Source organism: Lepidochelys kempii, chromosome 10 (genome assembly GCF_965140285.1).
Source record: "Lepidochelys kempii isolate rLepKem1 chromosome 10, rLepKem1.hap1, whole genome shotgun sequence".
In the NCBI taxonomy this organism is placed as follows: Eukaryota; Metazoa; Chordata; order Testudines; family Cheloniidae; genus Lepidochelys; species Lepidochelys kempii.
Window position 1 is genome coordinate 45,159,138 of NC_136389.1, and position 15,694 is coordinate 45,174,831.

At 41.0% G+C, this 15,694-nt stretch overlaps 1 protein-coding gene across 15 annotated transcripts in view; it reads right to left on the bottom strand.

The window, feature by feature from the left end:
• Nucleotides 1-15,694, bottom strand: part of CSNK1G1 (casein kinase 1 gamma 1) — a 258,375-nt gene that overhangs the window by 122,029 nt on the left and 120,652 nt on the right. For 13 of the 15 annotated variants that reach the window (XM_073363225.2, XM_073363224.2, XM_073363223.2 and 10 more), the window contains one exon: nt 15,415-15,484. The exons of 1 other annotated variant lie outside the window; for it this stretch is intronic. In XM_073363225.2, the coding sequence (XP_073219326.1) occupies nt 15,415-15,484 (70 nt within the window). Of the gene's footprint in view, nt 1-15,414; nt 15,485-15,694 lie in introns of those variants that run through there. One more of the 15 variants, XM_073363214.2, reaches the window with a different exon arrangement.

Sequence of the window (15,694 nt, forward strand, 5' to 3'; positions counted from 1 at the left end):
CTGAACCTCAGAAAAAAAAGTACATATTCTTGATTTATAATGCAACACCTCCTCCCTTTTCCCCCTGCTTGTCCATTGTCTATGTATTTCCATTCTAAAGGCTCTTACTCAGTTGCTTGAACTATACAACTTTCATTTTTTGCTGAAGCATCCCAAGTCTGGTCTGAGGGTAAGTTTTTTTGTAAGTTTAAGCAAAAGTAGAAAAAAGTTTTGAGAATTATAAAAATAATTCTAGCAACTTAAAATATTTTTTCAGCTCTAATGCCTAGATGTTGGGGGTGGCAACATTTAAATTTGACAGGGAGATGCCCTTTTGGAGCAGTGGTGCTTTTCAATATCTAAGTGAAAGTCAGTTTTGAATTGCCTGACTTCTAGTTGGATTACTACAAGCATGTTCAGTAAATTGCTAAACAACATTTTAAAAGAAAGGTGCAGTAGTGAATGTGGAATTTTGGAACATACTAAGATGTTTGATGATCCCTTTCTCATATTGATATTGAGACAGTACTCCGCAGGAACCCTTGCCTTAACAACTTTACATCTTGTGCAGGATAGATTATTCTAGTGCTAACAAACAGAAAAAAGATTACATGATCTGAAATTTTTTTTTAAATGAAAACCCATGAAATTCCAATGAGAGATTCCTTAGGGAGAAACTAAAGAAGCTCAATCTATTTAGTTCCTACAATAGAAGGCTATTAGGTAACTTGATCACAGTCTTCAAATAATTACACATGGGCCAGATTTCTGCTAGTTGAGGGATCTTTAATCTAGCAGATAAAGGCATAACAAGATCCAATGGCTAGAAACCGGACAAATTCAGACTAGAAAAAGGTGAAAACAATTTAGTGAGAGTAATTAGCTATTGGAACAAATTACACAGGGATGTGGGGGGGTTTCTATCACATGAAAGTCTTCAAATTAAGATTGGTGCCTTTCTACAAAAAATAATATGCTTTAGCTCAGCCAGAAGTTATGGAGTTGATGCTGGAATTATTAGGTGAAGCTTTATAGCCTGTGTTATGCAGGAAGTCAGATTACACAATAATGGTCCCCCATCTGGTCTTAAAATCTAAATTATGTCTTAGTGTCTTTAATTACATGATCAAATTTTTGAATACTGCAGAACATTTGCTACATTCGGTGCACTGTTGAATGGTGTTCAGAGAAAGAGGGAAGAGTCCTGCAGACCAGTTCCTCACTCTGCATTTACATAGTTGTACTTACAAGTCAATTTGTGCCAGAGTAAATCCAAAAAAATCAACGGTGAGCAGAATTAAGAGTTTGGTGCACAAGGTGAACAGAATATTGCAAATAAGGCACTCACTGATGAAAATAAAATTTACTGAAAATATATGCATTCTGAAGATGCTTATTTAATATACACTATAGACTAGCATACATCTACAAATATATGGGAAAATACATAGACATACTAAATGACTTGCATGAACAGGATGACGGTTCTCTACATTATCCTATATAGTTCTCTGGGGTATCGTTTCTGACAAAGATTCTGCTTCTCAAACAGCAAGTTGAGATGTTTTTCCTCATTCAATATCATCATACAAAGAAAATCAGAAAGGGTCCAAAACAGTAATGGATAAGGACTTCAAATATTTCATTACAGAAAAAGTAGTATACAGACTGAAAATAAAACTTTAAAAACAGTGGAATCCTTAGATATACTAGTATAAAATACAGAGACTATCCCTCACTCAATCTACTGTTTTTTTGTTTATGAAAAAAGTATAATTATTGTGGGTTTGTGTAGGTTGGGAAGAGGTAGGGTTTGAGAGCGCAACAAAGGGGTGAAAGGAAAGAGATGGAAGTATAGAAGGGGGGATAAGTATGGGGCAGCGAAAGAGGAGAAGGCTAGGATCCATTGTGGCCAGAAGATGTGGAAGAGTGGCAGAAGGGTCACACTGAGCAGAAGGACAAAAGGATGCGTTCAGTTTATGTAAAAAGAAATGAAAACAGAATAATCTTGACTCAATTTTGCTGATGTCAGAAGGCTGCTGAGCCACTTCACTGGATGAAGCTGCAGGGCTGAAGGGTGATGAGACTACCCAGTGGACTTGGTGTCCCAGGAGAACAGATTTGTTCTTAGGGAAGTAAAGAAAGTAGGCCCAACCCTTTCCTCTGGTCCCTGGCTGCTGTGACATCTCTTATATGGCTGGTCAGACACACAAGGCCTCATGGGATTTTGCTGTACTAAAGACAGACAAGGTTCTGACAGACTGAGAAATCCAGACAAAACAGGGATAGTCTCAACATTCTCCCCAGTTGTCTGCAGGAACAATTTCAAACTTGACAGGGTGGGGGTAGGAAGTAATAGCACTTGGTGGTCACAATATTTTATCTGTCCAGGTAGAATATGGCTCACAGAATGAGTGGCAGCACAGTAAAACTCCACGTTTAAGCTAAATGAAGCTATTTTACTTAACAATGTAAGAATGTTGATACTCAACTCCCAGGAACCAAGTCTTTGTCAAGGCCCAATTTCTTTAAGTCAGATGTCAAGCAGATTAGTATAAAAATAGGCCGCTATTGAACAGAAATAAACTTGTTTTCACTGCACATGCATCAAGCAGAAACAGTCTGGCACTAGGTATATGTTTAAACATTATCTCAATGCATTAAAGTGAAGCCTGTAAATGGCTGGCAATACATCTTACTGTTCAAGTTACATAAGTTAAGGTCAAAATGTTGAATAAGGGTTTAAGAATTAGAGACTGGGAAGAAGCCCAGGGTATTCTTGAACGTCTAACAGTTCCATTGGCTATTTTGCTGTAAGAAAATTTTGAGATTGTTCCAATGGAGCAGAGTTTGCACCAATAGAAAGTCAACATTTGCTAACACATACTTTTGTTGTTTTTGAGTTTAAGTACAGGATTAAAATATAGTTGACATGGGTTGGATCACAGAAACCCCTTGGGAGGTGCCACCTGAGGTGCCAAGACTACTACTGCTCCTGCCCTGTCAGCTGAGGACTTCAGTGCCCTGCCTGGTTTGAGCCAGACCTGCTAGCCTGCTGCAAACCCAGACCCAGGTCTGAACCACTTCCCCTAACAGCTACAGGCTTAACTGAAAGCAGCTTACAGAAGTGTTCCTGTCTTTAACACTCAGATGCCCAACTCCTAATGGGGTCCAAACCCTAAATAAATCTGTTTTACCTCAAACTCATAAATTGTTCACCCTCTATAACACTGACAGAGAGATATGCACAGCTGTTTGTGCCCCCCCCCCAAGTATTAATACATACTCTGGGTTAATTAATAAGTAAAAAGTTATTTTATTAAATACAGAAAAAGTAGGATTCAAGTGGTTCCAAGTAGTAACAGACAGAACAAAGTGAATTACCAAGCAACATAAAAGATGCAAGTTTTTTTCTAATCAAACTGAATATAGATAAAAACCTCACCAGTTCCAGTAAGCTTCCTTTTACAGACTAATCTTCTAGTCTGGGTCCAGCAATCACTCACACCCCCTGTAGTTACTGTCCTTTGTTCCAGTTTCTTTCAGCTATCTTTGGGGGTGGACAGGCTCCCTCTTTAGCCAGCTGAAGACAAAATGGAGGGGTCTCCCAGGGGTTTAAATAGACTCTCTCTTGTGGGTGGAGATCCCCTCCTCTCTCCTATGCAAAGTCCAGCTACAAAATGGAATTTTGGAGTCAACTGGGCAAGTCACATGCCCACACATGACTGAGTTTCTTACCAGCCGAGCCACATTCCTGGGAAAGCCCAGATGTGGACTGGCATCTCCAGGTTCATTGTTGGCTTAAGGGCTTCTTGACTGGGCACTTCCTGAGAATAGTCTTTTCTCAGGAAGCTGACCAACTGCTAAAACCTACTCAGAATCAAACAAGTATGCAGCCAATATTCATAACTTTGAATACAAAAATGATACATCCATACAAATAGGATTAATAGATTCAGTAGATCATAACCTTTACAGAGATATGTTACATGGCATATGTAGCATAAAAGACGTTCTAGTTATGTCATATTCATTCATAAGTATATTTCCATAAAGTCTTATGGGGGGCACCGTCACAATAGTATCTTAGACAATGCTGTTAAAAAATGTTCTGAAATGGCAGCCAGTATATCCTCTCTTTAGATGAGTAGCAACAATAGGAATATGGTAAGTTTGCTGTCAGTATTCTAACCCTATCATGGTAAATTTAGTGAATATGTAGCATCCACAGATTGAGAACTTCAGAAAACCTTTAACTCTTCAGCACGAGCTTCTTAACCAGAGGCAAGAGAATACCAAACATCCAAAATATTGCAACAGATGCTTTTTAGTCCTTTTGTTTCTTCTTTAGGGGAAATGTTATCTTCCCATTTGGTCTCAAAATGTGAATATTGCACATGAGGCAGTGTGGTCTGGTGACTAAGTCAAGAGACCTAGTTACTATTCTACACACTGCCACTGTTACTGGCTCTATAACCCTTGGCAAGCCACTGCTTCTCCCTTAGTTCCCTCAAGCTGTTGAGTGGTATATCATTCTCACTTTTGAAATACGCTTTGAGATCTTCAGATGAAAGGTGCTAAAAGTGCAAAAGTATTTATCATCTGTTCCAACACCCTGGATGGCCATGGGCTTCTGAGCAAGAACACGAGTATTCAATGGGGGAGAATGAAGAGGAGTGATTAATAAAATCAGGGGTACACACAAATGGAGGGGTTGTGTCCCCAATTCCTACTTTGGGGGCCAACTCAGGTTTGGGTAACCCAGAGTCAGGATACAGTACTTTCATTCCACAGGTCTCCTAGTTACAGCTTTTCAGGCACACATGCCCCAAAGTCAGAATTTAGTCCAATTTGTTATACAAACTTTTCAATGTGACCCTATAGATAAGCAACTTTAGGTTATTACAGAGTTCAAGCTACTATTTAAACTGCAAGGAGGTAAGTGGGGGGGCAAGTAAAGCTTTTGGTATAAATCTCAGTCCTTTTTCATTGCCTAGGGAGGCTGTGGAACCTCCATCATTGGAGGTTTTTAAGAGTAGGTTAGAGACACACCTGTCTGGTATGGTCTGGATAATACTTAGTCCCGCCTTGAGTGCAGGGGACTGGACTGGATGACCTCTCGAGGTTCCTCCAGTCCTACAATTCTAAGATTTCTAGGGAGTGGGGGTTCCATTGATAGATTCATATTTCCTTTTTTAGTAGCTGTGGAGAAGGAATTATGTACCCAAATGGAAATATCTTAATGGAATATGATAGATCACCTGACATTCAGCATAGAAATATTTCCATTTTTTAAAGTACTCTGAAACATCCTTCTCTGCAGCTCATTCTGCTGGGATAGATGGACAATCAATTTATTCCTCTCACTCACATCTTCCTTACTCAGTGCTGTTCAGATGCTCTATATTGAGAGAATCTGAAAATACAGCTTTTCTTAACCTTCGCTTGGAGCTCTGTTCCCTTTCCATTCTTTGTGGAACCCAATAGCAATGTAGAACTGTTTCCTAAGTACTGTCTCCTCAAAACTAAACTCAGTTTGGCAGGAATTTTATTGTGAATATCTAATCATTTTGGAAAGTCTTTATATTAGGGCTGTTGATTAATCACAGTTAACTCACGTGATTAACTCAAAAAAAAATCAAACACGATTAAAAAAATTAATCTTGATTAATCACAGTTTTAATCGCACTGCTAAACAATAGAATACCAATTGAAATGTATTAAATATTTTTGGATGTTTTTCTATATTTTCAAATATATTGATTTCAATTGCAACAGAAAGGGTACAGTGCTCACTATATATTATTTTTTTATTCCAAATATTTGCACTGTAAACACGATAAGCAAAATAAATAGTATTTCAATTCACCTCATACAAGTACTGTAGAGTGATCTCTATCGTGAAAGTGCAATTTACAAATGTAGATTTTTTTTTGTTACATAACTGCACTCAAAAACAAAACAATGTAAAACTTTAGAGCCTACAAGTCCACTCAGTCCTAATTCTTGTTCAGCCAATCGCTAAGACAAATAAGTTTGTTACATTTATGGGGGCTAATGCTGCCTTCTTATTTACAATGTCACCTGAAAGTGAGAACAGGCTTTTGCATGGCACTTTTGTAGCTGACACTGCGAGGTATTTACGTGCCAGATATGCTAAACATTCATATGCCCTTTCATACTTCAACCACCATTCCAGAGGACATGCTTCCATGCTCATGACACTCGTTAAAAAAAAATCATGTGTTAATTAAATTTGTGAATGAACTGATTGGGGGAGAATTGTATGTCTCCTGCTCTGTGTTACTTGCATTCTGCCATATATTTCATGTTAGAGCAGTCTCAGATGATGACCCAGCACATGTTGTTTCAAGAACACTTTCACAACAGATTTGACAAAACGCAAAGAAAATACCAATGTGAGATTTCTAAAGATCGCTACAACACTCGACCCAAGGTTTAAGAATCTGAAGCACCTTCCAAAATCTGAGAGGAACGAGGTGTGGAGCATGCTTAAAAGAGCAATACTCCGATACAGAAACCACAGTACCCGAACCACCACCACAAAAAAAAAAAAAATCAACCTTCTCCTGGTGGCATCTGACTCAGATGATGAAAACTACCATGCATCGGTCCACACTGCTTTGGACCATTGTCAAGCAGAGCCTGTCATCAGCATGGACGCATGTCCTCTGGAATGGCGGTTGAAGCGTGAAGGGACATATGAATCTTTAGCGCGTCTGGCATGTAAATATCTTGCATAGCTACAACAATGCCATGTGAATGCCAGGTCTCACTTTCAGGTGACATTGACAACAAGAAGCAGGCAGCATTATCTCCCATAAATGTAAACAAACTTGTTTGTCTGAGCAATTGGTTGAACAAGAAGTGGGACTCAGTGGACTTGTAGGTGCTAAAGTTTCACATTGTTTTATTTTTGAGCGCAGTTATTTTTGTACATAATTCTATATTTAGAAGTTCAACTTTCATGACAAAGATTGCACTACAATACTTGTATTAGGTGAATTGAAAAATATTATTTCTTTTATTTTTACAGTGCAAATATTTATAATAAATATAAAGTGAGCACTGTAGACTTTGTATTGTGCTATAATTGAAATCAATATATTTGAAAATGTAGAAAACATTAAAAAATCTTTAAATAAATGGCATTCTATTATTGTTTAACAGCGCGATTAATCACAATTACTTTTAATCGCTTGACAGCCCTACTTTATATTCACGATGTTCTTGACTATGCTCTCTTAGAGCTCAGTTCCGCGTTCTGCCCATAGCAATTGCTTTACTCCAAAGATGTCTTGTGATTTGTCCAGGTGATTAACTTCTAGATCTAACCAACTTACCCACAGCAGTGAATTTAGTACATATCTATATCTACCTTACTTCAACCAGACTGGGCATTTTCTGTTTCATTGTTTTCCAATAGCTTATGTAGCAGCTGATATTGAAATCATCCTGTGAATGGGAAGGGAGGCCCTGCAAGATCCAGTTCCTAGTGTGGAGTCCTACACTCCATAGATCTGCACTTGTGTTCTGAAAGCTGTCCCTTTCCCCAGAGAGCCCCAGCTGGTTGGTGGGAAAAGGGGAGAGAAGATGGCCTCTCTCCAGTCTTCCTTCCCCACTCTCCTTAGCTAGAGAGCAGAAATGATACCCTGGCCTCATTTCCCGCTCTCCTCATATACTGTAGAAGGAACCACATGGTCTGCTAGAGAGCACATGCAGCAATGGCTGCTGCTGCAGGGATACACCAGGTTGAGAGTCGAGCTCTGGGCTGGGGAACAAGCCCAGGGAGGTGAGAGGCTCACAATATACTAGTTCAGACTGAATTCTCCAGGGACCAATGGACAAAGAAAGGGTTTTTGGTTAACTAGCTCGAGTTAAAACTGACTCAGGGCCTTCTTTCTGATCCAGCAAATGGACAGGACCTGTAGTCCAAGAGAGCCCCAATCCTTAGGGAAGGCCAGAAGGTTTTTGGCCCCTGAAGACTCATAAGACAGTACAGAGCTAGTTCTGAGCAAAAGTTGTTGTGAACTGGTGACCATGGGAAAACCCCTTTGTGTGTTTGAAGGACTAGTCACTAGCCAGAACTCTTGTTGGAGTTAGTGGGTGATCTCTGGTTTTTGTTTTTAATATGTTTTCTCTATCACACATTTGATACAAGAATAAAGGTGCTTGCTTAGAACAAACTGTGTAGTAACTTGTAACGGTTGGCAACTACACTATTATTAGCCTCTGAAGACAAAGCAAAATACAGATACTGACCACTTAGGCAGTCTGCCTCACTGGAGGATAGCACAGTATAATCAGCGAACTGTGCAGCCTTGAAATACCTCAGACAGGAAATGCATGTCTCCACCCAAGAGAGGGGGACAGCTGAGGAGCATGGAGCTTAGAGTGGGTGCCCTTGCTAGACCGTGGAGGGGGTAATACAAGTACAGTTGATCTGAACTGTGACACTGCTTACCTGAGTACCAGAAGTTTGGGATTCTGTTGGGCCAGCTGGAAGGAGCCACCCTGAATGAAGGGAAGACTTGGCCAGCAGACCAAAAGGACACAGCAGCAAAGATTTTTCAGCAGCTGTGACGAAGGGGTGATACAGTTTTAGTGTCACACACAATAACCAGCTTCAAACTGACCTTTCAGTGTATTGAACTGATGGATCCCAATTTAGCCTTGAGAGGCAGCTGGTAGGACAACTAATAGAGAGTGCTTATGACTCTGTTACCCAGACATTAACTTCAGAGGCTTCAAGAAAAAGGTTATATATGAGTGATTAGGATTGACAGTGCATGGGGAAACCAGAGCTGGATTTGGACCACTTTCATCAGCCACAAGAGACATGCTGGGGCCTAATTGGGGGCTGACTGGAACGCCCTATATGGTGTAGACTTCTACATCAATACTGTCACCCTGGAACCTCTTGGTGCCAGCTGGCACAGGGGATGCACAAGGTTTTACAAGGATCACCTGGGTCACATATGCACACTTAAATTCACCAAAGGATGCCATGTAAGTTCTCTATCAAGGAACAGTAGCCCAATGGGCGTTGCAATCATTTCAAAATGTAAGTACAGATATTGTTGAAGGAGATATGTATCTATACTGGAAATTACTTTCTCACCGCTTTGGAGTTAAGGCAGGAAACCAAGAGATAACAGGTCTTCAACAGGTTCCTTTCAAGCAGGAAGTATCAGACACTAATCGCTCTGTCTGGTCATTGTGTGTCTCACACAGAGCCAGATGCTGATTAAAAGACTGCAAAAATCAAGGAGAGGGAGGCCACAGGAAGAAAACAATCAGCAGAGGGTGTCCTGTTTATGAAAAGAACAAAGGACTATCCTGATCTAAGGACACCAAAGACACCCTGGAAGATTTCACTTAGGAAACAAGCAGACAGTATGGCTTGTCTCATGAAAAAAGGATCACAGCCTGCCTGGCTGAAAAAACACTGGCAAGCCATATTTCATTAGACATAAGAATATCTTAATAAAGTTTATGGTCTAGAATGCATGATATTTTATTTCATATGTAAGCACTTGCTTCCAATACTTCTAGTTGCTATTACTCAAATATTTGTGGTTGGTTAAATAAACTTTCACGTGTTTTCACTATAAACTTACTTAAGTGTTGTGTGTTAAGTGGAGGGGTGATCTGACTGTAACTGGTAAACTGGGGTGTACTGCTCCTTTGGGAGTAAAAAATCTGAATACAGTGAATGTCCAGTAGAACAGGGGCTGGACACACTCAGATGTTGGAGTATGCCTATTGCCAACCTGAAGACAAAGCAGGGTGTGCAAGGCCTAGAGGAGAATGCTTGTGTTGCCCAGCGAGACAAGGAGTTGACCCATGGCAGATAGAAACAAGACTTCCTCATGCTAATGGGAGATGGTAGCAAGGTACTTTACAACCCTGGGTGCTTCGGAGAAGTGTCACAATTACCCTGCCAGTACAGAAACAGAAGGGCTGGCCAATTATGTGACCAAAGCCTCACAGCAAGAAGGAAGTCCAGTGGTCAGGTGTGGCACCTGGCATTGGCCACTGTCGGCAGACAGGATACTGGGCTGGATGGACCTTTGGTCTGACCCAGTATGGCCATTCTTATGTTCTTAAAGGGCCAGGAATGGCCAACCCATTGCTGGTAGAGTGGAGAAGTTGCCACACTAAGAAGAGGGGTTCATGGAATGCAATGATCTTAAAATGGAGCCCGCAGGGCACAGAACCAAGCCTCAGACTAACCATCTGGTCCTGCACCTGACTAGAACTGGTTTAAGTTCATGGCAGAAGTGTCCAGGTGCTCCCATAACCTTCAAAAGGAGTGTGGATGGATGCAGTACTGAACACTAGCTCCCAGGTGACAACCCTCCAGCAAGTAAGATTGTTTTACCTCAATACTGTACGTAGCTGGGAACAGCCTCAGCATCCTTTACGTAGGATACATGCTCACAAGCATTCATTCAGGCTCACACTACTGAGCTATAGGGAGAGACCATTTAAAAGGCTTTTTTCCCTCTTTCAGATATAGTCATGTTGATGCAGTTTTTTGACAGGCCACTCCTTCTAAGATCAACATTGAAGGAAAAGTAAATATGGTTAGTTTGCATAGAGGTTATTAAACACAAATTAGTCCAACTGCCTCTGGCAGCCACACCTCTCACACTCTGCCCTTTATAAAGACAGAAGGAAAAGTAGCTCCTTTTGTAGGAGGCTATGTGAACTAGCCAGTTGAGTACAGACTAGAAACAAGGACTTTCATAGGACTATCTACACTGAGGTAAAATGGCAGAAAGAAAAACAAAAAGGTTGTAGGCCACTAGATAGGGTGACCAGACAGCAACTGTGAAAAAATGGGATGGGAGTTGGGAGTAATAGGTGCCTATATACAAAAAAATCCCAAAAAATGGGACATCTGGTCACCTTACCACTAAAGGTTTCACTCAACAAAGACAAAAAAAGCTGAAGAAAAAAAGATACTTACCAGCTTGCAAGCAGAGAGCTGCAGCAAGCAGAAGTAAACTGCACGACAGCCACTTCAGGGCCGCACCTATTTGGCAAATTTAAAGAGGCAGTCCTAGAAAGGCATACTGGGAAAACATTACTGTAAGAGGGACAAGGGAAACAGTAGGGAGCTAGCAGTGTCCAAAGGAAGTGCTCCAAGAAAAGGGTTAATTACTTACTGGTAACTGTTTTTCAAGAAGAAAAGGAGTACTTGTGGCACCTTAGAAACTAACCAATTTATTTGAGCATGAGCTTTCGTGAGCTACAGCTCAGTGGGGTGGGAGGGGGTATTGTTTCATGGTCTCTGTGTGTATATAATGTCTACTGCAGTTTCCACGGTATGCATCCGATGAAGTGAGCTGTAGCTCACGAAAGCTCATGCTCAAATAAATTGGTTAGTCTCTAAGGTGCCACAAGTACTCCTTTTCTTTTTTCAAAGACAGACTAACACGGCTGTTACTCTGAAACCTGTTTTTCAAGAATTACTTCTGTGTACTCATACTTGCGACAATGCCTCTGGTGCTGAGCTGCAGAACTCTCTTGGAAAGCAATGTGAGTTGGGGGTATTACACTGAAGTACCACCTCTGCTCTAGCTGAGGAGGGGAAGCCCCTCTTGTTCAAAAGACAACTCTGCTAAGTGACCTAAAATCTGTAGATTTACACCAATTGTTTTGAAATTTGCTATACCTCACGGGAGTAAAGGGTAGGGAAGTGATCCAAATGTGGGGTCATTTGAAGGCTAGTCTACACTAGAAGTGCTACAGCAGTGCAGCTGCTGTAGCGCATCTGGTGAAGGTGCCAACGGGATAGAGCTCTCCCATCAGCATAATAACTCCACCTCCACAAGAGGTGGTATCTATTTCAGTGGGAAAAGCTCTCTCCCCAACATAGCATTGTCCACACGGGTACTTAGGTCAATGTAACTTACATCGCTCAGGGGTGTGCATTATAAGAAATCTATAAAATTTAGGCTAAATACTGGGAAACAAATCCTAACAGAAATAGGCACAGACTTAGTGGGCTAGAACACCCACGGAAAAAAAACAGTGGGTGCTTAGTACCCACCGGCAGCCAACTCCCTCCCTCCCTCCCCGTCAGCGCCTCCCGCCCACCAACGGACCCGGGGATCAATTCCTCCCCACTCCCTCCCAGCGCCTCCCGTCTGCCACGATCAGCTGTTCTGTGGTGTGCAGGAGGCGCTGGGGGGAGGGGGGGAGTTATCCAGGAAGAGGTGGGGCAGGGTGGGGGATTGAGGAAGGGGTGGAGTGGTGGCGGTCCTGAGCCAGAGTGGGGGTTGAGCACCCCCGAAGAAAGGAGGAAGCTGGCACTTGTTCTGACAGATAAATTGGGATATGAAATAGTATACCAAAGGAAGAGTTGGAAGCCTCATTACTTGAGACATTTAAAAACTAGACTGGACAAAATGATCTTCTGTAGAGAACAATCCTGCATCAGCAGAAAGATGGCTCAGATGTTTTAAGGGGGCTCTTCTACCTCGAATTTCTACGAATATAGGAATTTAAACTACTTCATACACAGCAATAGTAAAAAACATTAAAAAAGACCAACCCAGCCACAACAGTCATTTTAAACAGCTGCATTTTGAGGCCCTCTTCAGGAAAAGTATGTAAAAACTTTAATTTTGGTTTGTGTCTGCTGCTGCATCATAAATTAGTTCTTCCTTGAGGCTGCAGCAGCAGCCAAAAGTTACAATGGATAACCCCTGCCTCAATCCCTTCAATGAAAAGGGATGCAAAGCAGTTGACAGAGCTGCCACTTTGAAGCAACAGCATCTCTGTTCTTTCATGCACACCTTCTTCCAGCTGCTGGTGCTCTGACCTTCCTGGAAATTTTATCTAGGTAGCCTAGAGATAAAATATTTAGCTGCACAGAGGTAGGAATTTTGAAATAACCATTCTTTTGCACAACAACACTGTTAGGACAAAAGTAATTTCTGCCGCCCATTACTGCTTTCAGTAGCGTCTGATCGGATTGTTGAACCTCCGTCAAAACGAATACAGCAGTACAAACTTTTCGCCTTCTGGCAGAAATTAAGAGTGTGGCTACTTTGCCTGCACATTTTAAATGACCACATATTGTGCTTGTCCAGTTTATGTAGTCAAAAAACTCCAGAATATGCTTCTATTTAAAAAAAAACTAAGAAGATAATTCTTTGCCATCTGATTTGTATGCTGGAAATTTAATTCTGTGGAATAGGGATAGAGAATCCCCAAGGGAAATAAGTGTGTTTTCACAATTCCTCAGTAATAGGGCTGAAGCTATAAGTCTGGTTTATCAACAAAACAAAGATCTAGAAAGCATTCACTCTGCCTCTATATTGGATTTCTCACAACATTTCTAGTAATTTGGAAGCAGAGAAATAAGTTTTTTAAGAGTTGGTCCTCCTTTTAATGTGTTGTGTTCTATTTAATGGTCTTTTTAACCTCTAGATGCGCTCAAATATTAGAAGTGCCTTATTAAAAAGCTGATGGGACATGAAACTTCAATATTTGCCCTGTTCCTAACACATACACCTGAATTCCAATTCCACAGCTGGCCCCAACCACAAATGCTACATATAAAAAAGGAAAACAAATTTAGGCCTTATCTAGGCTATTCCTATACCAGCAAATCCTTTCAGTGGGAAGAGAGCTTACACCTGTAACAGAGTTCTTATACCAGTTCCATGAAGTACATAAACTTCACCAGCAAAAGCAATTTTTTGCTGGTATAACTGTCTACACAAGGGCTTTTGCTGGCATAGCTAAGTCAGTTTGGGATATCATTTTTTTCCACCTTCTAACTGCATAGCTATGCCAGCAAAACTTAAGTGTAGACTAAGCTTTAATATGGAAAACATCCAATTTATTTATTGTTGTACATGCCCTGTGACTGAAGTGTGTACCCACCTCTTGGACACACATCACTTACCTTGGTAAGCCTTCCATCTACAAGTCTACTTTTTTAAACTTACAAAAGCAAACTCTTCTGCTTATTGAAAGTTGTCAGAGTGAATGGCCCTTGAAAGAAAGGGAGCAGGGTCCAGTGCATTGGGTCTGATTACCTGTTGCCCAGCTGGGTTTAAGGGAAGGCACGTGAGCCTTATATGGGGGAGACAGACAGTGGTGGGTTGGTGGCAGATGTCTGCCAATGCTTCAGGGAGTAAGAAGGCTCCTGTAGGGCTCTAAGATAACAGGTAGAAGATACCAGCACAGAAGGGCTGTGGAGAAGGCTGACCAATAGGGAACAGCTGCTGGGAGAGCAGAAGACAGACCCTCAGGCAGAAAGGGCTATGCCCAGCTTGGAACTGGAACAGAAGAGTGTTTGAACTCTGAAGGGAAGACAGACCATTAAAAAGAACAGGCTGTGCCCAGATTGTGACTGGGGTGAAAAATGAAATCTTAAAGACTTTAAGGGAAGAGGGGCTGGGCACAGCCGAAACTGGAATGAAGACTTTATAAAAGTTTTCTTTTGAAGACTTGGTGCAGGACTTAATAAATTGGACCCTAGAAGGGGAAATGTTTTGAATATCTATATTGTGTGGACTTTTTAAGAAAGCCTGAGTTAAGGGGAAATTTGAGGCAGACCTCAGAAGAGCCAGAGTTGTCCAGCAGAGGCCACCACAGGTCTGATGAGTCATTCACTAGAAGCTAAAGACAGTTTGCACTTCAATCAATGAAGTAATCCAAGCAGTGATTAATTGTATAAAATTTAATATAAAACCCTAAGTCAATGAACTATCATCAAAATTAGTCCTGAATATTTCTTGTACATCAGAATATATTTAGAAGTGGTGTATTCTTGTGAACAGATTCTTTATTCCTACCCTAGTTCTCAGCACAGCACAGAGGCCTCAAGATAGGGCTTGTCTACAGAGCAAGCTACTGCATAGCAAACCAGGATGTGAACCTACAGCACATCAGTTTGCCATGAAGTAATATCCCACGTGGGAATGTTACAGAGCACTGAAAGTCCTGGAGTGTGCCTTGACATACTACAGTTCTTTGTACATAGATATGTACAAAGTAAATTGGTTCTAGATTGTTTTTAGATCAGTGAAGGTCCCCATGTATTACAAACACAATCACCATCTATGGATTTATGACCCTCATCTGCAGTTATCAAATTCACCAAGCATAGCGATTATCAGCGGTTGGATAGCCCAGATTACACAAGAGGAGGGTGTGGGTCACTTTATAAGGTTTTAATGTCATAGGATTTATTTATCATGCTGCTAAATTACTATTCCAGTAAAATCTCTTCTAAAAGATTGCTACTGGTAGGCCTGATTCATTTGCCCCTTATAAAGTTTTCAAATGACAGTCATGTGCCACAAACATCAGTTACTATTACAGCAATATTTGCTTGAAAACCAGGCATAAGCATTCTGTATGAGACGAGAGGAAAAACTCACTTACCTGCACTGCCGAGCTGTTTATAAAACCTGTACTCTAAATGAAGCTGAGGGGCACGGGATTTTATTGGTTCCTGCAAACCAGAGAGTGAGAAAATGGTCAAATTTAAATAAAATTGGTTCTATGGACATTTTTAAATTTTACGCCAACCCATTGCCACCCAGACAGTTAAACTACAGCATGTAATTGTCCAACACAAGAACCGACTGCTAGTGGTCATCTAAATGAATGGATAAAAAACCCAGAAGCTGCTATGAGAACATCATATCACTTACTATGAAGA